The sequence below is a fragment of the Trematomus bernacchii genome, unplaced genomic scaffold, assembly GCF_902827165.1.
Source record: "Trematomus bernacchii unplaced genomic scaffold, fTreBer1.1, whole genome shotgun sequence".
NCBI classification, from domain to species: domain Eukaryota; kingdom Metazoa; phylum Chordata; class Actinopteri; order Perciformes; family Nototheniidae; genus Trematomus; species Trematomus bernacchii.
In genome coordinates, this window is record NW_022987571.1 from 383,093 (window position 1) to 406,880 (window position 23,788).

Consider the following 23,788-nt stretch of genomic DNA (forward strand, 5'->3'; position numbering starts at 1 on the left):
GTGACAGGTAGCAGTGAAGAGGGTTATGTCTGCAGTGTAGAGGGTGAAGAGAAACGGTCCAGAACCGTCCCCTGTACTGCTGATGATGGTGTCTGATTGACACTCCCGGTTCCTCACGTACTGTGGACGGTTGGTGAGGTAGTCCAGGATCCAGGAGGTTAGAAACATAAACATATGGACATAGGCCACCATATAAAAAGTGTGCAAATGTATTTAGTATCCTATCCATGTGAACATGTTTTAGGTGGGGGGTGGACCTAACCTCCTCTAGGAGGGTCTGGGGGCATGTTCCCCTGGGAAGATTTTATTTTAAATATTGAAGTTAAAAGCATCGATCTGGTGCACTTTGAAAGCAAAATTAAGAGATCTATGTATACATCTCTCAACACCCATATGAAACAGAACTGTAAACAGATGTACTTTTTCTTTATGGATATTTTCCTAATCACTCTCCTTTTAAACTGTATTCTTGTTTTACTGTCCTATAGTATTTCATACCTGTTTTTCATTTATTCTCTTATTTTTTAATAACTATAATGATCATATAAAGGTGTTCCTCGCAAATACTTGTTTACATAAATGGTGACCAAACCGTTTGAGACCCACAGAGATAACTTACACTAAAGTTAATGATCTAAACACTCAGAGAGTCCTTTAGCTCACTGAGCTGACGTTATAAGATCCTCTCAGTCTGACAGGAGAGGACTCTCCTCCACCTTGGTGTAGAAACAGCTCTTTATATCCGTTAGCATAGCTAGCTAACCAGATGCTAACAACAACATTCCACGTTACTGCTCGCGCACTCACAAAATGTGCTCGTGCCACACACACACAGAGCCGAGCTTGAATGAAACACAGAGACCCAGAAGTACTTGTACTGTACTGTATATAATATTCTTTTCCATGGCTTTACTGTATAATCAGTATAACAGATGGACAGATCGCCACTGGGCTTTCATCTAAACACACAGCCACGTAATGATAACAAAACAAAGGTCGGGGGTCATTGGTCAAGCAACACACCAATCAGAGAGCAGCAGTGAGCACACCTCAGGCTGTGTTTTATATTTGTATTCTTTATTTCTGATTTATTTCACACAAAAAACCTTTAGTGGAAACGTTTTCACTTATATGATTAAAAAAAACGGCAAAGTGGCAAGGCTTGCCCGCCCTGCATTGGGGGGGCACAGTGACTCATTTGGGGGGGCATGGCCCGCGAATGACCCCCCATGACGCCGACCCTGATGTGAGGTGCAAAGGAGAGGGAGCTGTCCTGGATGACACCAAGGCTCTTAAGGGAACAGAGAAACCATCAATGATGAGGTTGGAAGCAGGGGAGGGTGGAGCTTTGGAGAGGTTGGATTTTGAGCCAATGAGCAGGGCCTCTGTTTTGCTGCCATTGAGTTACAGGAAGATCCTGCTCATCCAGCTCCTGATGTCCTGGAGGCAGTTGGTGAGAGAGGTGGGGGGGGGGGCATGTTGGGTTTGGTGGAAATGTAGACCTGTGTATCATCGACATAGCACAATGTAAGTGGACATTGTGATGTTTCTTTAGATACATCACTTGACCATACGTTTTTATTCTCCACAGGAGCAGGCTCTGGATTAGAACAGTGAAATATCAAAATGTTGATCAAATGGATTTATTGATAAAAAATGTATGGATCTTGAGTATACAGATATCCAAAGTGCCACAGAACTCATAACATTCAACTAGAAAGAACGTTTGTATAACATATCATATAAAAAATATTTTTCTTAAGATGTTTAAAGGAATTAGGTGAACTTCTTTTTATTTTTAGTAATACATCTTAATAGCAAGTGGACTTGTGACTCTAATCGTGTTATTCTTGTTTAACAAATGTATTTATTATTTATAACTACTATATTTACACTGAGGAAATGCGGAGTATGAGGAGAATTAAAAAACTGCAAACCCAGAGGCAATAAACAAGTTAAACTAAATGCTTCCCAAAATCAGTTTCCTCTCAGTCCTTGTAACAATAACTAATATTAACAGGAGCCAGACAACTAAACTCAGCTCAAGCAATGCAGGATGTGCAATATTTTTAGAAACATAATACAATCAATTAGTCCATATTTCCTCTCGCCGTTCAGGGTAGAGTGGACGATGAAGGTGACAAGACTGCCGGAACTTGTTGAACATGATATCATGTGTTGCATCAGGAGAGCTTTACCTTAAAAACAGGAATAATTCATCATCTCCATCTCTCTTCAGAGCCTCACTTTCTGCATGCCATCGACTACGGTAACTACGTATACTTCTTCCTCAGTGAGATCGCTGTGGAGTACACCGCCCTGGGCAAGGTGAGTGTGTGTGTGTGTGTGTGTGTGTGTGTGTGTGTGTGTGTGTGTGTGTGTGTGTGTGTGTGTGTGGGTGTGGGTGTGGGTGTGTGGGTGTGTGGGTGTGTGTGTGGGTGTGTGTGCGTGTATGGAGCTCATCTCTATGGAATCAGACCTAAAAGACCTTAAATGAGGGGGGATCTAAAATGGTTGATTAAAAGTGACTCTAGTTCTGTTAGTTCAAACCATGCATAGAAATACAATAAATTCAATTAAAATAATCTCCCCAACAATTAAAATTAATTAATTAATTATTAATAATTAAAAAAATAATAGGAGTGTTATAATTAAGATAATAAGAATAATAAGAATGATAATAAATAAAAGAGGGAAGGGGGGCACACCGGGTTAGTAAAATAGTATAAAAATGAACTACAGTAGATGTCACTGAATAATAAAAAACACTAAGATCGAGGTCGGGTAAGTTTAAAAGATTCATCATAGGACAGGTGTTTAATTTGCTCTATTTATTTAAAAAGGTGGCAGGTCGGTGAAGACGTTCTCTATGCGGGTGGTTTTGCTAGCCTCCAGGTCATAAAATAAATAAAAATAAATATGAATAAATAAATAAAAGGATGCCTCCTCATGTGGCGTTGATTACAATAAGGTAAAAGCATGCAAATATGTACATATAAGGATAAAACATGTAATAAGTCGTAAAAACATATAAGAAATAAATATAAACACCATTAAAAGAAATAAGGTAGTGCTAGAAACATGCTTTAAAAATGGAGCGCACTAGTAAAAAAAGTCCAGATGAGGACGGTCACTAAAATGAATTGGTTTGAAAAGGAATATAAAAATCTGTATAAATAATTATTAGATATAAGTGCTTTAATAAAATACGTGGAGGGTGGATTCAAGCAGGCTGACGCACCCGCAGAAAAAGGAGGTTAAAATCACCGATCTGGAGGAGAGAGACCCTGGGGGAGAGGAGATCACACAGGTTATTAAAGTTAATAAAACATGTTTGAGTGGTGGGAGGCGGACCCATCAGAGGTACTTTTCATTTAATCCGCCCGGGTCTATGGTGCGCAGGCGATGGATCCACCTCCGCTCCGCCACTCGCCTCTGTGCTCCAGCCGCTGCTGCTCTCCAGGCCTATGGACTGCACGTTATTGAGGCCATGGAGTTTAAAATGGTTGTATAAAACGCTCGTGCCGTCCCCGTCTCTGATTTTGTATCGGTGTTGTTGGGTTAGGTTTAGGGTTAGGGTTAACCTAATAGTGCCCTATAAAGGGTTAAGCGATCCCGTAGGATTCTGGTATCTGTAATGAGGCGTGGCCCTACCTTAGTGTGAGTGTGGCAGTCGTGCAATCTTACCTTATCCCATTCCAAATGGGTGGGATGATTTTATTAAAAAAAAATTCCCCACTTTTACAGGGTTCTTACCTTCTCTCGTTACATTGTGACATTATTTCCTTCTGTTGTTAACCTCTAATATATAATCATTAATTCACCGGTTTACATTTTTCCATTTTCATTAAAACCTCTTCCGGTAGAATTCAAAGGGAAAATCCTCATAAAGGCCGGTATTAGGAATATCGAACCTCCACAGCTTATATTTTTGTTCAGTATATACTTTGTATATATTTTTATTTTATTCCTCTGGATTGTGAGAAACAGCATTTTGTTTTCCCTGTCTGTATCACACAAACAGAAGATTGACAAAAAGGACACTTTGACTTAAGCCCCGCCTCCAATCCATTGTATCCATTCATGTGTCGGCTCATTCAATTAAATGAATAACTCTATATTCAGATTACATTTTTTAGGCCCTGTAGGGTATTTTAGCCCTGAGCGCAGGATTAGCTGAAAAGAGTCCAGGAAGCTTATCTACAAGTTAACAGCGTTTAATTAAACAATGATACGATGATACAATTAAATTGCAAGAATGGTGAACAGCTGTTGCTCTCCCCCCTTCGGCGTGGGATCAGAGCAAGAGACCAAGGTTGCGGTCGAATACTCCAAAAATCAGCTCCTAAGTTCTAACCCTATCGTCTATTCCTTGACCTCTGAGTGAAACGTCACGGGGTTAAGGGATAGTGGATAGGAGAATTCAAAAGGATTTCGGAGAAGAGACTGCGGTACTTTAGAGAATCTGACTGCACTTCCACTATCCGACGTGTTTATGATGCGCCAGCGGAGGTCATAAATGTGCGTCTGCTGCTGTGGGGAAACTATGGAAACTACAGTTTTCTATACAGCGGACTACAACATGGATGTTTAATAAGAACGAGGGACTACTGTAAACTCATCTAGAGACTCTGCACCGTGCTCTGATGCTGTTGTTTTATGCTTTATGAACGGGGACAACAGAGAAACATATTCTTCATGACCAAAGTTGGAATTGAAATAAAAAGGAAAGTGAAACTTATGCTCGTCACCCTCTCCCTCCGGTCCACATTAATACAAATGATCCCAATACGTATGATTGTATGAAAAGATCTTAAAATCAATACAAATGTATTTATTATAAACGTTAGTCCTTAACATCTATCACTGTGTATATCACCATTCAAACATCTTTTTAAAAGTTGAACAAACCCCACACAGCTCAGTAAAGACTGTGAAATGTTGACTTTATTTGATCATTTCAGTAAAAACTAACGTTCATATTTCTCTTTTTGATTATAATACTGATGAACGTTCAAAACAAAGCACTTTGGCAACTTACCACATACGTTTTAAAATGCTTCATAAGCACCGTAACTTTCATGATATCATTTCTCGGTCATAATCGGTTGTTTCCGTGAACGGCCGACTGTTGTGTGACGGCAAATGCCGCGGCCGCAAGGCATTGTGGGGCAGCATTTTCTCCTCTCCTTTCGGTTAGGGAGGTCCAGTGGTTCCTAAGCTAAAGGAGGTTATAAAGGAAGTTTGAAACCTCCTTTCCTTTTAATTTAGAGAATTTGAACGGCACTTATCATGGCTGCCACTGAGGGACTTCGGGTCATTTCACTCCGTTAGGAAGGTTCCTAAGCTAAATGGACTATTCGACCGCAACCCAATTTCCTGTGTGCATCACATATTCTCCTCGGAAGTCTTCTCTCATTGGTTGGCGGGGAGGGGCGGGTCCAAGACACGTCCTGTCGTTTTCTGATGTTAGTTTTACAATATTCTAATATCTGTTGACCATTTTAAACATTCCCTAATAATAGTATTGCAGCGTCAATAAGTGAGGGTTAAAGACAGTGTGAATACTTCTTAAATTCACGTATGCAAAACATAATATTAGCTACATGCTAATGCTAAGCTGAAGTTGACAACATTTACAAGGGAAAACCGGAAGTCGAGTGTGTGAACATCCGGTTTTCAGAATAAAGCAGCTTTAAATTAGAACAGTGTATTCATTTAAAGTTACAGCACATAATATTGATTTTATTTACTTACAGCCCAAATTATATAAATAAGGGCTATTCAAGTTTCCATTCTGGGAAGTAGATTTACCTAAAAAGATGTATACGCTTTAAAGACGTTTCCTTCCCAATGTAATGGGAAAACGTTCTTTAGACCCACAATCCTTTGCACCTTAGATTTAGAACCGCTTGCTCACACACCTGCGCAAAGTTATGACAAATTATTATTCCCTAGTTGTATGCATACTGCAAGCAACAGTTCATACTTACAGTAAACAGAAAATATTTTCAATGTGGAATCCAGAGCGGCACCTCTCAGAACTCTCCCTCCCTCCCTCTCTCTCTCCAGGTGGTGTTTTCTCGAGTCACCCGGGTCTGTAAGAACGATAATGGAGGATCTCCCAGAGTTCTGGAAAGATACTGGACTTCTTTTCTCAAGGTGAATTCCCTTTTAATAAAATGACTGAAGGACACGTTGAATGACACAATGTGAAGCCAATTGAACTGTGTGTGTGTGTGTGTGTGTGTGTGTGTGTGTGTGTGTGTGTGTGTGTGTGTGTGTGTGTGTGTGTGTGTGTGTGTGTGTGTGTGTGTGTGTGTGTGTGTGTGTGTGTGTGTGTGTGTGTGTGTGTGTGTGTGTGTGTGTGTGTGTGTGTGTGTGTGTGTGTGTGTGTGTGTGTGTGTGTGTGTGTGTGTGCAGGCTCGTCTGAACTGCTCGGTTCCCGGAGATTCGTTCTTCTACTTCGACATTCTTCAGTCCCTCACCAACGTGCTGCAGATTAACCAGAGGCCCGCTGTGGTGGGGGTCTTCACCACGCAGGACAACAGGTAACATGAGGGCCAACTCTGTGAGGACCACTTTCAGGCTAACACCTGAAGAGTGAGGACATTTTTTAAAAGTGGTGATAAGAGTTCTGTTCTCTCAGAACAATCGCTTAGTTACTCTCTGGATGATATCATGTTAGGATTGTGCAAAGAGTCAGAAACTCAGCAGAGATCTTGTCAGTCTGTTGTTGTGTTGTTATGTTGTTGTCTTCAGATCTTCGGAGTCTCCGAAATTGAGTGTGTTGGTTTTGGTTTATTTTAAGTTATATTATCTAAGTTTGGTCTGACACTTATCACTACTTTTAAATTAAATCAGTTAATGTGCGTTCTTCTCACAATACAATATTTGCAGCTAAATACTTCTCCATGACATTCTCTGCAGTATTCCTGGCTCAGCAGTCTGTGCGTTCTACATGGACGACATAGAGAGCGTCTTCGATGGAAAGTTCAAGGAGCAGCGGACCAGCGACTCCTCCTGGACTCCAGTCCCTGAGGAGCAGGTTCCCAGACCCAGGTGAGACCACCCTTTCACTGGGGGCAAACTCAGGGTCCTCCCAACCTAGAACGCTTTAAAACATGGTCTTTTTTAGACACGTAATGGTGCGTTCAGACCGGCAAAAAAGCAGACATTTACCTTGTGTTACTGACCGCAGCGTCATTTGCGATTACTCGCATCAATATATGAAATAACCGTCCTTACAGCTTACAGAAGCAGATTGGTTGTTTATAGCTGCATTTCAACAACAACACATTCGTTGTTTCCAGGCCCGGTACATGTACCGGTGATGGTCCGGCTGTGGACTACAAATCATCGGTTCAGTTCCCCGACGAGATGCTGATGTTTATCAAGTCGTACCCTCTGATGGACGAAGCTGTTCCATCTGTCAACCACCGGCCCTGTTTCACCAGGACTTCGAGCAGGTAACACACCACACACACACACACACACACACACACACACACACACACACACACACACACACACACACACACACACACACACACACACACACAAACAAAAGCTCACAAACACACACTCACACCTAAACAAACACAAACACACACTCACACCTAAACAAACACAAACACACACTCACTCACACACAAACAAACAAAAACACACACAAAGAAAGACACACACACGCAGTTTCTTTGTTGCAAATTTCCATGTTTTGGTTTTATTAAGGCTGAGTTCAAGTTAAATCTGATTCGTCTTTTGATAGCAGACGGTTTCTGAAGTCAGTGTAATCAAGGGTCCATGTGCAGTCATATAAATCCAAACTAAGAATTCCCGTCAATTTAACGTCAGCTAATGCCATAAAATCATCCACCATGGATTTCTTTTTAATATATATTCATACTGCTATGCAGTAGCAGGGAAAAAATGTTTACTTAGTGAAAGCAAAACAATCAAATTGAATATCGAATATCAAGAGTCAACTTGTGGCCTTTTTTAAGTAAGTAGGTGTGTAACAAACGGTATAATGTGCAGCATGCAGGTCGTTAATGAGAACCCCAGCAGTGTTCTTCTCTCATTAATTGTCACAAACAAAACTAACTGGACTTTTTGTATTTCATTGTTTCATTAGCATCTTAACCTGTTACGCACCGTCCCCTCGGTACTGGGCGGATAAACGCGTCATTTGCAGGAAACAACGTCTAAGGAATCTTAATATTTAATAAACTATGAATGTTTTATATCCATGTAACGGGAAGAAACTCAGCTAACTGATCTTTTAAAAAAAAAAAAAAATTTAAAACCCACAATGCTAACACTCAGCCTCTGAATTAGCCACGAGCGAAAAAATCCAATGTGTCTGTGTCCTCTTTGAAATTATTTCTGATAATCCATAAGCAATAAAACTGCTTTTTCGTTTCCAGATGTCAGAGCGAGAGATCGCTTCACTCTGGTGCAAACCTGCATGCGCGAAGCCCCCACTGTTGTTTTCACAACGAGTGTGTGTGGGGGCATCCCCCTTCGATTCTATTGGCTCTAACGGTCAGAAAGAGGTGTCAACCATCAAAATCGACCAAGGAGGGCCAGAGATATGGGAAAAAAACCATTTTCACCCAAATCACCTCAGAGGTGGAGTGGTTTTGGCTAAACCTCTCTAAAAAGGTCAAATGTCACTTGTTTTGCATCAATCTTGATACAGGGTACTTATTATATGTTGTACTTTGGATTCCTAAAGCTTTTAGTCTACTAACCCATCATCCAAGGGTAGTTTTCACTATAAGTAAAAAATAATTTTTGGACGGACACTATAATTTACAGTTTTTTACTATGTAAAATCTGAATTTTCTTTAAAATAAAAAACATCTATATTGATTCTGACTTTTCTACATCCAACTCACAGGTTTATCATTACTTTGAGAAAAAAGATTATTAATTTAACCCTTTTAGAAGGGAAGATATGGTCATTTGTTCTGGGAATGGCATTTTCGAGCCTGAGACCTGAAAAACAGGCTCAGGGCTTAACAGGTTAACACGTGTCATTGAAGCCATTTATAGCTTTTGATTTATGATAAGCATATCTTAGAGATATATTTTTGAAATACAGTATGACTTAACCTGTTAAGCCCGAGAGACCCCGGTACCGGGGCACTGCCGCAACATCTTGCAGGAAACAGTGTCTGAGGGCATGTTCATTTAATAAACTATGAATGTTTTATATCCATGTAACTCATCTAACTGATCATTTTTATTTTTTTTAAAAACCCACAATGCTAACGCTGAGCCTCTGAATTAGCAACAAGCGAAAAATGCTAACAGATTACTGCACCGAAATTCACTCACAAAACCTTATTATTTATCTTTTCTGCACATCCATGACATCATTTCACATCGTGAGGTGACACAGAATCGAAGGGTACCCTCATTATCACTCAATTATACGAAATCGCGATTTTATAAACATAAACAGACATCAAAACATGTGGCGCTAGGTAGCTAAAAATGCTAACATGGTGTGCCTTGTGTCGTAGTCTGGTCCAAAGTGGTCTTCAATGGCATTAAAACGATAAAAACGCTGCTGAAGTTAATCCATAGGTTAATCCAATGTGTCTGTGTCCCTTTGAAATGATTTCTGATAATCCATGAGCAATAAAACTGCTTTTCCGTTTCTAGATGTCAGAGCTACAGTATAGGTTCGCTCTGATGCAATTCTGAATGCGCGAAGCCCCCAACCTTTTGTTGTACAATGTAAGTGAGTGAGGAGATTCCCCTTCGATTCTATTGGCTCTAACGGTCATAAAGAGATGTCAATCACCAAAATCGACCAATGGGTTCCAGAGAAACGGTAAAACCCCCATTTCCACCCAAATCACCTCAGAGGTGGAGTTTTTTTTGCTAAACCTCTCTAAAAAGGTCAAATGTCACTTGTTTTGCATCAATCTTGATACAAGGTACTTATTATATGTTGTACTTTGGATTCCTAAAGCTTTTAGTCTACCTTACCATCATCCAAGGGTAGTTTTCACTATAAGTAAAAAATAATTTTTGGATGGACACTATAATTTACAGTTTTTTACTATGTTCAATCTGAATTTTCATTAAAATAAAAAACATCTATATTGTTCTGACTCTTCTACATCCAACTCACAGGTTTATCATTACTTTGAGAAAAAAGATTATTAATTTAACCCTTTTAGAAGGGAAGATATGGTCATTTGTTCTGGGAATGTCATTTTCGAGCCTGAGACCTGAAAAACAGGCTCAGGGCTAAACAGGTTAATACTCTATACCAGCGGTTCCCAACCTGTGGGCGGGGGCCCCCTAGTGGTCCGCAAAGGCATTGTAAGTGGGCCGCCAAATAATTTAATTTAAAAAAAAAAAAATGTTGTACAGGCTAAAGACACAAACATGGACATAACAATAACATATAGGAGATGACATTCCCATCTCAGACAACAACAAAACAAAAACAGAATAAATAAAGATACAGTCAGTAGGACCACTTCAACATTTCACAAACAAAAATAGGTTGACAACCATACCACCAAAAACACAACATGGCAAGCATATTTATTGTTCCTTTAATCCCACTCTTCGTTAGAGCTAATTATTTCCCATTTCATTGTGTGATGAGCCTTTGATTTTTTGTGGCAATCATTTTTTTCTAAATAAATTGTATTTTTAATCTACTCTTCAAACACCTTAAATTAAAATTACTCTGATTGACTTTTAAAAATATGTATTTTATCCAGAAGAATAGTTGTATTTATTAACTGTGTGCAGTCTTCATCTAAAAGCCCAAATATAATATTAAAGGGTGTAAATAATTTAAAAATAATTTGCAAAACATTAGGATTTGTGTGGAAACATTTTCATTATTACGATTTTTTTTTTTTAACCTCTTTTCCTTTCTCTTTCTTGATCCTCCTTAGCAACGGTCATTACAGTCCTTGACAGCGGTCTGTTCTACTGGATTTACAACGTGTCACATGTTCTGAATTGACCAATCAGAACTTTATTTAGCCTCCGTATTGTTTATGGTTGAATGTGGGCCGCGAAAAAAAAATTTTGATTCTTAAGTGGGCCCTGAGTTGAGTCGGTAGTAGGAGACTGCAGAAGGGAGCAATTTCCATTAACCCCCATTTTAAAAGTCCAAACTTTTGAGCAGAAATAAACATGTTTCCATTGTGGTTCAAAAAAACATATTATCTGTATAGTTAGATTCCACATTCATGTGAGGGGAGTTCATTTTGCTGCTGTTGTTAGCTTTCTGTCTCTCTGCTAGCAGTTCCGCTGCTTCATTTAAGTGGGGAACACAACTTTTTCTTTCTTTAGGTAGCACTTACAAAGGTTTGGCTTTAAATGAAGAAAATGCAGTAGCAGTAGCTACAGTGTAGATATGGCAATGAAAAACTTAAGTCACAGGCTCTTCCAACAATGCAACGGGTTAGGGTTAGGGTTCGGGAATATATAAAGGACATAAAACAATTAAAATAGTGCAAGAGAATGTTTTTGAGATGTGCAAATAAATACCAATTAAATAGAAATAGGTTGGGCTTATAGATAGCAAATGAACCTGCAGGATTCTTGATTTTGAGTTTTTTTCTTCATGGTCAATACACTTATTGTAAGTCCTGTTGGATAAGCGTCCGCTTAAATGTAATGTATGTAAAAATGTATGCAAAAAGCTAAATAAGGCCACTTTAAATACATGTTATTGTAGGAGGGGAGGTGTTGCATCTGGGTTTACTAGTGTGGTACATTTGAATAATAAAGGGGTAGAGACGTTGTTTTTATTTAAGTCTTTGAAATCACACATTTAGCCAATTTGTTTTGGCAAAAGGAGGCTTTTACACATGATTTTTCCTCACAGATTACTGAGCATCCTTTTTTTTACTTCAAGGTCCAAGCTGAGCCAGATAGTGGTGGATGTGTCTGCCGGGCCGTACAAGGACCGCACAGTGATGTTCCTGGGTTCAGACGATGGCCGAGTCCTGAAGCTTCTGACCAGCACACATCCTAACGACAGCTTCGGATCCAAACTGCTGGAGGACATCCATGTCTACAATCCATCCAAGTAAGATCTGAGCACATCGGAGATTATTCTCATACTGCCCTTCTGCTGAAGACGGCTTTATATGATGAATGTGTGTGTGTGTGTGTGTGTGTGTGTGTGTGTGTGTGTGTGTGTGTGTGTGTGTGTGTGTGTGTGTGTGTGTGTGTGTGTGTGTGTGTGTGTGTGTGTGTGTGTGTGTGTGTGTGTGTGTGTGTGTGTGTGTGTGTGTGTGTGTGTGTGTGTGCGTGCGTGCGTGCGTGTGCGTGTGTTTGTGTTGTGGTGTGTGTAGGTGTAATGTTCAGGGTCAGGAGGACAGAAGGGTTCTGGCTCTGGAGCTGGATAAGGAGCGCCATGCGTTGTTCGTAGCGTTCAGTAGCTGTGTGATCAGAGTGCCGCTCAGCCGCTGCAGCCAGCATGGAGCCTGTAGAAGGTGAGTCCACACACAGCAGCTGCTCTCACTCAGCCTTATGCTCCGAGATCTGTACTTGATCTCACAAAATAAAATTGGGTAAACATAAAACCTAAACAGACCAATCATTGGTGGCTTAATCTGGAGTAACCCTGAAGATCTTATGCCTTGTCTCTTATTATTCAACACATATATTGGACCTGTCAGCGTGGATTTAAACTTGACCCAAGCTACTAGAGACTGGACTTTGATTGGACTGCCACTAATAAGGTCTTGAGACTGGGCTTAGATTTGCTCTGGAGGGGAAACTTGACTTGATCTGTCTTTTTAACCACAAGACATGACTAGAGACTTTGCTCAAATTGCTTGAGACTTAAGATATAGTTATGTGTGTGTTTATGCATATTCTCTTATTTTATTTCTACTTCTCGTGAGTTTTTCTCATCAATATAATCCTCTCTTTATTTCTGTCTCCACACCATTTTTTTTCTTCATCTCTTCCCTTTAATGTCCCTCTCAATCTTCTTTAATTCTTCCCTCCCCTCCCCTTCCTCCTGTCCCTGGGTTCTGCTTCAGCTGTTTTAACTTTGTTTGTTAGAAAAGAAAATAGTGGTATCACAGTACAATTTGACAATATCAGAATCAGAATACCTTAATTAGTCCCACAGAGGGGACATTTACATTGTTACAACAGAAAAGAGCCAAAGACAGCTTAATGTTACCTAAGAAGCATGCATACAAAAATATTAAAGATAAGAAAAAATATTATAATAAAAAAAGTAACACAATATACAAAAAACACATCCTGTAATAGAGGAATTAGCAGCCAGGTATATATTCCACAGTTTTTTTTGTTATAGTCTGTGTTGTTGTGTGTCCCCCCACACACACAACAACACAGACTATAACACTCCTTGTTGTTAACCACCAACTATGTGCAATATGTACAATATATATATACATGCCGTTAAAAACTGTGCAATATACCTCTACCTCGACTAGGGGCCGTGGTGGTTATATAGTCTAACCGCTGCAGGAAGGAAGGACCTGCGGTATCTCTCCGTGAGACAGCGGGGGCAGCAGCCTGTCACTGAAGGAGCTGCACAGTGAGGACAGGGTGTCCTGGAGGGGGGGGGACACATATCAATATTATGGTGGCGAACCAATTATAATTTGGATTCAAACATTGTTTTTCCAGCCATGACTATTTCGTGGTTTGAGTCTTGATTTATACACATCAACACTTTTTTGGAGTTATGCCCTGACAACTGTCATGTATACATTTAAAAAGATGGGCCTTAATGGCATCAAGCTGATATCCACCATATGATTTGTGGTATGTACCACACTAAAGCCATATGGTCAACTTCCAAGTATTTATTTAAAATGTATCAACAATGACTTCAATTCAATTTTCCCATGCAAGAAAGTGTTAAACAGGAAACAAGAAGAGCAGTAAAGACTCAACTGCAAAAAGCCATGAATTCCTGGATTATAGCATGTCGGTTCCTTTCATAACTCACATGGAATGGAAAATGTAGCCACGGGAGAATTCCGATCTGTTGTTTCTCCAACAAGAGTTGCATTTGACATTATAAAACACTGGGAGAATTGTAGATCCTGCATTTGATTCCTGAACGGAAAATGAAAGCCCATTACGATTGATTTCCGAATTCAAAATCGAAATTGTTACCATCACTACCTGCAATAACTTTATTTTCTGTAAGAACCCATGGTTACCAAACAGGAAGGGAGAAAAGCCATCGCATGACCATACCTACAGTAGGCCCATTGAACAATTATTTAACTTGAGAAATTGGGATAACGTTCCATCAAATATTATAATTTTCAAGTCAAACAATGTGTTCCCGATTAGTATCATTTATCCATATATTCATCGCCATGTCACATGTTGCCTGTGGTATAACCACTTTCTTGGCTTTCTTTTTTCTCATTTTAAATAATGCAATCTTAACATGTGGAGGAGAATACACTGGCTTTACATTTTTAGCATCGGCATGAGATGTTGAGTTATATTCATGGTAGCTTACAGCAAAGCGGAAAAGTGCAGACTGTGTTTCAGAGTGTGTATGACACCACCCTGTTGTTGGACTGTTGGAATAAGTGTTATTCAAATATAGTGTTGTCCAAATATACCTTCTCATATTATTTGAGAATTCAATGTTTCATTTTATCAATATGGACTACAGGAAAAGCAGATACAAATATTACTGACCCAGATAAACATTAAAGCCCCCCCCCCCCTCTCTCTCCAGAGCCTGCCTGGCCTCCCGTGACCCATACTGCATCTGGCTGCGCACCGGGAGCTGTGCCAACATGGCGCCAGGTTTCAAGTACGTGACCCCTCTTTCTTTCTGTCTCCTCTCTCTCTCAGGCGGCATCAGCCCCACAGCTGATAAAGTTCTCAGCTCCACTGGTATATCTGATGCCCCTTTCCCCCCAAAGCAGTTCCAGGGCCAGTTCGGAGCTAGTGCCCGATTAAGCTCTGGTTCTTCCTGTTTCCACGGCTGCTGGCTTTTGGCCCCAAAAAACAGTTCTTAGCTGTCCCCACTCGACTCCCCGTCAAGAAACAAGAACCAATACGTCACGCTTACGTTGGAGACGGGGGCAGGAGCGCGACCACACACTTTAAAAAAAACTACTTTTAAGTGAGCCAACACTAACCAGGCATAGTGTGATGCTCTTTGTTTTTACCTTATTTGAATGACCATCCGTTCGCTGATATTTCCCGTTTTTAAGACCATCAAAACGATTTCCTGTTGTTTTTTATTATATCAGCTATCGGGTGGAATCAGTACATGGGCTACACAAGTGAAATCATAAAGAAATCACCCATCTTATACCAGAGACACTTTAATAAAGGCGTTGTGATGCCAAAAAGCATAAATTCATACTGAAACACATTCACTTATGGGGATATTTATGAGATGCTTGTGTGACAGTCAGACAGTGAATACTTTCCAGCGGACGTGAGTTAACGGGAGAATAAACGGTAAACGCTAGACTAAACGCTAGACTAAACTCTGGTGGAAGAGCAACACTGCAGCGGTCGGTAAATTCCGCTGAACCACATTAATAAACAATGAAGCACGGCACTCTAGGAAACCAGACCGGACGCAGTCTCCTATTGTTGTTGTTGTGAGCAGCGTTGGGGAGAAAATCAGCGACGTAAACGATGATGTCATGACGCAGCACCAGTTGGGTTCTGGGCGGTGGAAACACAACCGGTGCTAAAAAGAAGAACCGGTGTGGAACCAGAAAAGCACAAGCACGGAGCTAGAACTGGAACTGGTTGGAACACCTTATTTCCAACCAGTTCCAGTTCTAGAACTATCATGTTGTTTATTGGGGACTTAAAATGTTTTCCTTACCAAGGTTGGAATAAAAAGAAAAGGAAAAGGTTGATCCCGCTCACCCTCCTTTCCTCATGAGTCCCAATAAGTACGATCGTATGAAACTATTTGAATAAACAATATTTTATCATTTACTATTATTACTTATGCCTACACCTCTACTACCGGGCATATCACCATTAAAAAATGTTGAGTAAAGAAAAATGCTTAATAGAATCTGACAAAACTCAGTTAACAGTAAAGTGTTGACTTTATTTGATAATTTGACTGTAGTCATTGTGAAGTTCATAGTGTGCCTTTTGGCAGTGGTGTAAAGTAACTAAGTACATTTACAAGTACTGTATTTAATACTCAGGTACTTTTTTTGCTACTTTTACTTCTACCCCACTACAATTCAGAGGTAAATGGTGTACTTTTACTCCACTACATGTATTTAATACCTTTAGTTACTTTACAGATGTGGATGAATGATGTGAAATATAATCAAGTGTTGAATCAGACTTTAGTTCCACCTGGAGTAAATTCACAAGCTACCCTGCAGTATACAAAGTCATTCAAACTAGCTGCACCTTTACCAGCTTTGATAACACTTTCATGATCAATCATTATAAAACATATCATATATATTATTCTGAAATGGACCAATCTGCACAATGAATACTTTTACTTTTGGTACTTTAACTATATTTGGATGCTAATACTTTTGTACTTTTACTTGAGTTACATTTTGAATGCAGGATTTTTACTTGGAAGAGAGTATTCCTACACTCTTGTACTTCGACTCTTGCTCAAGTACACAATCTGAGTACTTTTACTTTAACAATAATAACTGCAGCAAAAATAGATAGAACATCGAGAGTGTATTGATTATCCCAGGGTGCACAGACACAATACGATCACCGCTTGCGAAGGATATATATATATCTCTATGTTCTATCTATTTTTGCTGCAGTTATTATTGTCCTTACTGTATAAAAAGGGCATATTTCCAAGACAAATGTTCATAAAATACATCCATTGTTTGTTCATATGCTTCTTGAACTCTCTAAAAACATTATTTTTCTAGAATAGAATACAAATTGCCTGAAAATGGTTCAAACAAGCGGCACCATGTGTTACAGGGGTGTGGCGCTGAGCTATAAGATGCAGTTCAAAGGGAAACCTTTGCTCTCTCCATTGCGGAGATAATCCCACAAGGGGGTTTTAACAATGACAAACTGTTGTTTATTAGTGGTTGAGTAGTCCGTTCCTTTGCGAGAGCCGTTTTTTTTTAAGGGGGCGGGGTTACGTTTATCTGCGAAATATACCTTTTATAATTCAATCAAATGTAGCCCTGTTTTGACTAATGATTTATATGTGTACAAATATAGCCTATCACTTCAATTATTCAATACATCCTTTGTACTGAAGTATTCAAAAGTAAAAATTACATTTTTAATATAAATGATTTGCTGTGGCCAATTGTTTTCATTGCATTTGACACTTGTAACTCTGATTGTAGAACCACGCAAAAATAAATAAATAAATCATAAATAAATAACATAATGAAAATAAATATATTGCAATGCTCAAAACAGCAGCATCCAACAGTCTCTAATCCTTGGATATTACATGTCACTGCATGCATGCACGGAGCACCCGTAGCGCAGAGATCATCATATCATTCTGTTTTGTATTGCTTCACAAAAAAACAAAATCAAAACAAAAACAAAACGGCTCGTTCGCGGGCCGGCTTCCGTCGTTCACTTAAAAGACGTTCGCGACCGACACATCACTATTACATATATCCATGGATGCAGGCACGTGCACACATAGACATCAAAGTGGGCTTGAGCCCCTACCCTTTTTCTTCCTCCAGAGAAAGTGCCCTTTTTCCCCCCTTTTTTAAAATGTTTATAAATTAATATATATCTACTGCTGTTAGCGCACAGTTTCCCTTTCCAAAAATATATTGATTGAATACAAAATATCAGGTCGGGAGATTAGACTGTGAAGTTCCGTAGCTCTCCTTCCCTCCCTCCCTCCCTCCATCCCTCCCTCCCTCCACGTCTCCTGCACAGCGGTGCGGACAGTCATCGGCAGTCACTTCAGACAGACAGGTAGCAGCACCTCCCACTTTACTGTCCCATGTTATGCCGGCTTTTCTTGGTTTATTTTGAAGGTGACTGGTGATGAACAAATTACTAAACTGCCAGTGCCTCGAGTTTACAGCTAATTAGCTAAAAGACAATAGCAAATATAGTTAACTAGGTAGGCTACTAGCTAATGGATAAGTTAGCTCAAGGTTTAGCTAAGGCAATTTATCATGGGCATACAGGCTAATGTACTGAACTTAAGGGGAGACACTTAAAGTGAATACAGTAAAATGTGTATCTAATAAGGTCATCACAATCGCCACATTGATATGCAAATTAGGCATTAACTAGGCCTAATTAAAATGTGCTAATTTGCATGCAGTTACCAAGGCATTGCAGGTGGAAAGGATAAAACAAAAAAACATATCACCTCACAACTTCCCCAGATAGTTACTTACGTCAAGTCAGTATTTTCCCCGGAAATGTTATGTTTAAAAACAAACACCATTTATATGTGTTTCTTGGAAGTTTTATTTCCATTAGAGTGAAAGAAAACATGGAAGCAAAATAGACCAAAATACATGAAAAAACGATCTTTTTGCCTGTAATGTCCTTAAACAGTAACTTCATAATTTTGATTGTTGGCTGCTCATTTAATAACTATTAATTTTACTAGTTTGTTGTCTGCTCTTGTGCATTGTGAATACTAAATAAGACCATTGTTTCTGTGTTAGCTGATTATTTTGTAGAATTCTGCTGAGTATTAAACAATTACGTGAGTGTGAGGGTATTAAAATAAATTGGTCAGTAAGTCAGAGATGTTTAACTTTTTGTTTTAAAACACTTTTTTATAAATGATTATGGGAAGTGCCCTTTTTCTCACTTGAGCACCCGCCCCCCAAAATATCTGTGCACGTCCCTGCATGGATGTATAATATCACTCAATCGATCGCCAGTAAGGACAATACTTACTCCAGGTTTAAAGTTCTCCGGGGTAGCGAGAGCTGCGTCACTAGCAACCACCTTAGGTACTATTTATACGCCGAGACTTGAAATAATCTTCTATCAAACTATAGATCCACTGGACGTAGATTTTGAAAGTCAAATATACACTTCTCGCTAGAAATGTAATCAAAAACCATTATAATGGCCAAACTATCCTACAATTTAGGATTTTCCACTGAAAAAAAGTTGGGTGTGCAGCATGTTTTTTTGTTTTCAATCCGGGAAAGTTCACAATCACGTGACATGGGCAGACTGTCCGCTTCTAAGAAACGACTCGGTAGGTCGTATTAGAGGGTCGGAAGAATCTACCTATTTGGTCGTATAAATTGGAGTACTTGTTGGAATATACCGGTATTTTAATAATGCATGATAAGCAACGATTTTGTAAGCATTTAGTTACACTTTAGCTATTTTTGCCTTATCTGGATGATTGTCAATTACACACAGGCCTCCATATATTTAAAAATGTTTATTTGCCACTATGTATAGGCACCACCATCAGTGATCTTCCACCTGTTGAAAAAGTCCTTCGAACTTTTTTCTGTTAATTCTTGAATTAAAAAATAAGGCAGAGGGCTCTCAAGTTTATACTGCTTAATTTTGAGAGGGAATAAAGAGTGTGGGAACCACAATTCTGAAATCCCTGAAAATGTGTCTGTTCTTCTTTCTTCCCATGTCTATGAAATGGAGAGTTTGACGAGTGTTCTTGTCAAATTACGGAGTTGATGGAGGAGCTGTGTTCTGGTCCAGTTAATCTGCCTTTGAACCCAGGGGTCTCGGTGTGCTATTGAAACAGGAATCAAGAAGCTGTCAAGATGATAAAATCACCCGCAGGAAACAATCATTTCTAAAGCTACTGCAGCACTAAATATGGCATAAAAAGGGCATTTGTATAGAAAAAAAAGCAAAGTGCAAATGGAGCAGAGAGCCGGAGCTGCAAGGACATTAAAAATAGTCAAGATGAAGCAGTGGAGATGAAAAGAGACTGGGAAGTAAACAGAGAGGGAGGAGGATGTGATGCAAGAGGTGGAAAGGAAAGACGAAGCACAGTGAAAATGAGAAAGTTCAGATAGAGATATCTGTGTCAGAGAGTTCATTTCATTTCAAACCTTTATTTATCCAGGTTGTATCCCATTGAGATCATTGATCTCTTTTTCAAGGGAGACCTGCTCAAGTAGGTTCCACATGAAACATTAAAAACATAAACAGAGCAACAAAAGAACATCATACAGTATCATTACAGGGATTACAGTTTACATAACTATCCACATGAACACGTACCAACAGCTTCCGATTCAGTAGCATCCAACCGAGCTTTAAAAACATTTAGTGGCACCAGATTGCTCAGTTTCCATTTCAATTGCAGACTATTCCAGGACAGTGGAGCTGCGCATCTAAATGCTATCTTTCCCTAAGACAGTCCTAGCAGTTGGCACATTTAATAAAACCACAGCATTCGATCTCAGGCAGTAGCCACTTACAATTCGCCGTGAGATCAGGGAGCAGATGTAGGATGGAAGTTTCCCTAACATGGCTTTATATATAAAAATGTACCAGTGACTGAGCCTCCGTACAGTTAGTGAAGGCAGACCAGTCCCTTGCATACAGGGTACAGTGATGGGTTAATGCTTTACAGTTTGTCACAAATCTCAGTGCACTGTGATACGCAGCATCTAACTTGACCAGGCAATTGGCAGGTGCATTCATATAAATCAGATCACCATAGTCCAGCACAGGTAAAAAGGTCACAGAGACTAGCCTTTTTCTGGCCTCGAGCGAGAAACAGGACTTGTTCCTGTAGAAGAAACCTAGTCTAACCCTCAGTTTTTTAAGCAGGTTATTGACATGACGTTTAAAAGTGAGACAATCATCAAGCCAGATACCAAGGTATTTGTAACAGGCAACCACTTCAAGTTTTATTCCTTGTGTAGTTACAATATCTAAAACAGGCTCTGGTGTCTTTTTAGCTTTTGAAAAGAGCATTACCTTGGTTTTATCAACATTTAAAAGAAGCTTTAGTTCAGAGAGCTGAGTCTGAATAATGTTAAAAGCAGCTTGCAATTCAACAACAGCCTCCTTAATGGAGGGACGTGCACAGTACATCACGGTGTCGTCCGCATAAAAATGTAAGGTTGCTCCATCGACATTTTCACCTAAACTATTGATGTAGATGGAGTTAAGAGCGGAAGTTAAACAAGTATGATGATAAACAGAGGAGAAGAGATTAGGACAGAGATCTGGATCCTTAGTGTCTGTCTCCTTTCATTTAGTCTGGATTCCCACTTTAAAGCTGGCAGATTTCTTGCTTTATTGTCTTTATTTACTTATTATTATTCTCTGTCTTTTAATAATCAAATTATGTTTAATAAAAAAAAACTGTTTTCCACAAAATACATTTAATTACCACTTATTGCTTTAAGAAATATGTTGGAGGAAATATAAATGACAGGGAAGAGGTATTTCATATTTTGGTGTAATGTTGCAGCCTTATCAATGTTCCCCCTTCATCATTTTACACAACCCCATAACGACAAAGTGAAACAGTTTTTCATAAGCACCTCTCAGTTTGGTACAATTAAGCTTGACCTGTCCACTAATTGGACAGAGGGGGAAAAAAAGCATTTATATGTGAAAGCATCATTAAGGCGAGGAGTGAAGGAAGAATTGAAAGGACAAGACAAAGATGACCTCAATCCAAGCTAAATCAACCACACTGACCAATGACAGTCTCAGAGTTACATCAGCAGACATCACTGCTTTTAATAAATATCATGATGTTTCATAATTAGGGGTGTAACGGTTCACAGAATTCACGGTTCAGTATTTACCTCGGTTTGGGGGTCACGGTTCGGTACGGGTAATTCCAGGTTTGTTTTTTATTCATTTTGAATAGTAGTGCAAGTTTCAGTTTAAAAATAAGCAACTCTAACATTTTGAATGATTAACTTTATTACACAATTAAAAACAAACCACAAACAGTACCACACACACTCAGATGGCCGTATTATCTATAATGGCTGATGTCAAACAAAAAGGGTCAATAAGCTGTAAAACTAAAAAGAATGTCTTGAAAATATTACAAAATGAATAATAAGATAGTGTTTCAATCACTTTCAATCACAATCAATAAAAGCCGGGGTCCTCTACTATTGCATAAGGGCGCAGCATAGCCGTTGAAAAACATATGCCAATAGCTTCCGTTATTTATTTTGGTCTCTCGGCTTTCATGTCTATTGGCTTCTTAAAAACAGCGGGGATAAATGAAGTTACCTACTGTAACTCCAGCTTCTATGAGTATAGGCGTAGCCCTCTAACGCAGCGTCCACACGGCGGTGTGCGTTGAAGCTTGCCAGCGGGCGTGTCTGAAGCTCGACCAACAACCAATCACATGAATCTCCCACCCCGGACACACAAGCACGCGGTTTGATTGGCTAGATCTTGTACTGGCATATGATTTGATTGGCTGACGCTTCCGTCGAAGCTTAAAAAGTTGAACATTGCTCAACTTTTGAAGCGAGCAACGCGAGCAAAGTGAAGCGACGGAACCACAATGCAGTTCGGCAAAGCGTGACGTCACCCCATTCAAAGTGAATGGGCAGAAGCGTTGAAGCTTCAACGCTTCTGCCCATTCACTTACGGCCCGTGTGGACGGGCCGTAAGGCTATCGCTATTGGGTAATCCCCTGCGCACCCGCACAGCACTGAAAACACTTGTAGTCCACGCCCACTTGCGAGACTCACTTCCTGTATAAATAGGAAGGAGGCCCGACAATCTGCTCCCACACAAACAGCTTTTCTTCAGCTATTCATGGAGCCAGTGGGGCCCAGAACTTAGAGGGCTACGCCTATACTCATAGAAGCTGGAGTTACAGTAGGTAACTTCAGTTCTATTTCGTATAGGCTTCGCCCTCTAAGGCTATCGCTATTGGGTTAAGGGCGAAGCAAGATGTAGTCTGCGCCCCACTGGGTCCGCCCGGTACCAGAAGCACAGACACACCTACTCAAATAATAACCCATGCCTATTGCGCCATGCGTAATGGCGCAGCACCGTCCCTGGAAATATAGCATACAAATATGAATATTCTCCATGAGGGGACGAAGGCTGGGAACAATACAAACCTGCCGCTGTGAAAAAGTAGAGACAAAGGTCACAGGAGGGGCCATATGAGTGTAATAAAACTGTGAAGTGTCAGTGGTTTAACACCTCTGATTCCAAATTGACTGGTAGATTGTCAATTACTTTGTAACAAATGTATTTTCTTTAAGACTGTGACTCTAAAAGGCAAGTTTGTGATTTTTACACTTTTTTTTACTGACACTAGGCAGATTTAGCTTTTTTCTCTCATTGACTTTCTCTTACTTTTGGATACAGTTTTATGTATGACAACTTTACAACTGGTAGAAAGTTAAGTACTTTTTCTGAACAGATTTTCTTTAAGAATGTGACTTTGAAAGGGACGTTTTTGAGATTTTAACACTGTTTCGGTGTACAACGCAGTTTTCTGGAAATAACTGAAACTATTTCTGCTTTTTTTTGCTTTTTCCTCCTACAAAGATACTTATAGTTACACTTGCAAAACTTTACAACTTGGTAAAATCACAAACTTGCCTTTTTGAGTCACAGTCTTTAAGAAAATACATTTGTTACAAAGTAATTGACAATCTACCAGTTGTAAAATGTTCCTACATAAAAGTGTATCAAAAAAGTATCTTGGTAGCAGAAAATAACAAAAATATGTAAGGTTATCAGAAAAAGAAAACCTACATTGTTTATAAGTGTTTATAAGTGTTAAAAAAAAAACCTACATTGTTTATAAGTGTTTATAAGTGTTAAAAAAAAAAAACGGCCATTAAAAGAAACCCAATTC

At 39.5% G+C, this 23,788-nt stretch overlaps 1 protein-coding gene across 1 annotated transcript in view; it reads left to right on the plus strand.

Moving 5' to 3' along the window:
• LOC117479235 (semaphorin-6D-like) overlaps positions 1 to 23,788 on the plus strand; it is an 82,709-nt gene that overhangs the window by 33,043 nt on the left and 25,878 nt on the right. Inside the window, 8 exon segments of the mRNA XM_034126258.1 lie at positions 2,240 to 2,328; positions 6,073 to 6,162; positions 6,424 to 6,551; positions 6,931 to 7,062; positions 7,314 to 7,469; positions 11,906 to 12,079; positions 12,348 to 12,488; positions 14,744 to 14,821. Coding sequence (XP_033982149.1) covers positions 2,240 to 2,328; positions 6,073 to 6,162; positions 6,424 to 6,551; positions 6,931 to 7,062; positions 7,314 to 7,469; positions 11,906 to 12,079; positions 12,348 to 12,488; positions 14,744 to 14,821 — 988 coding nt within the window.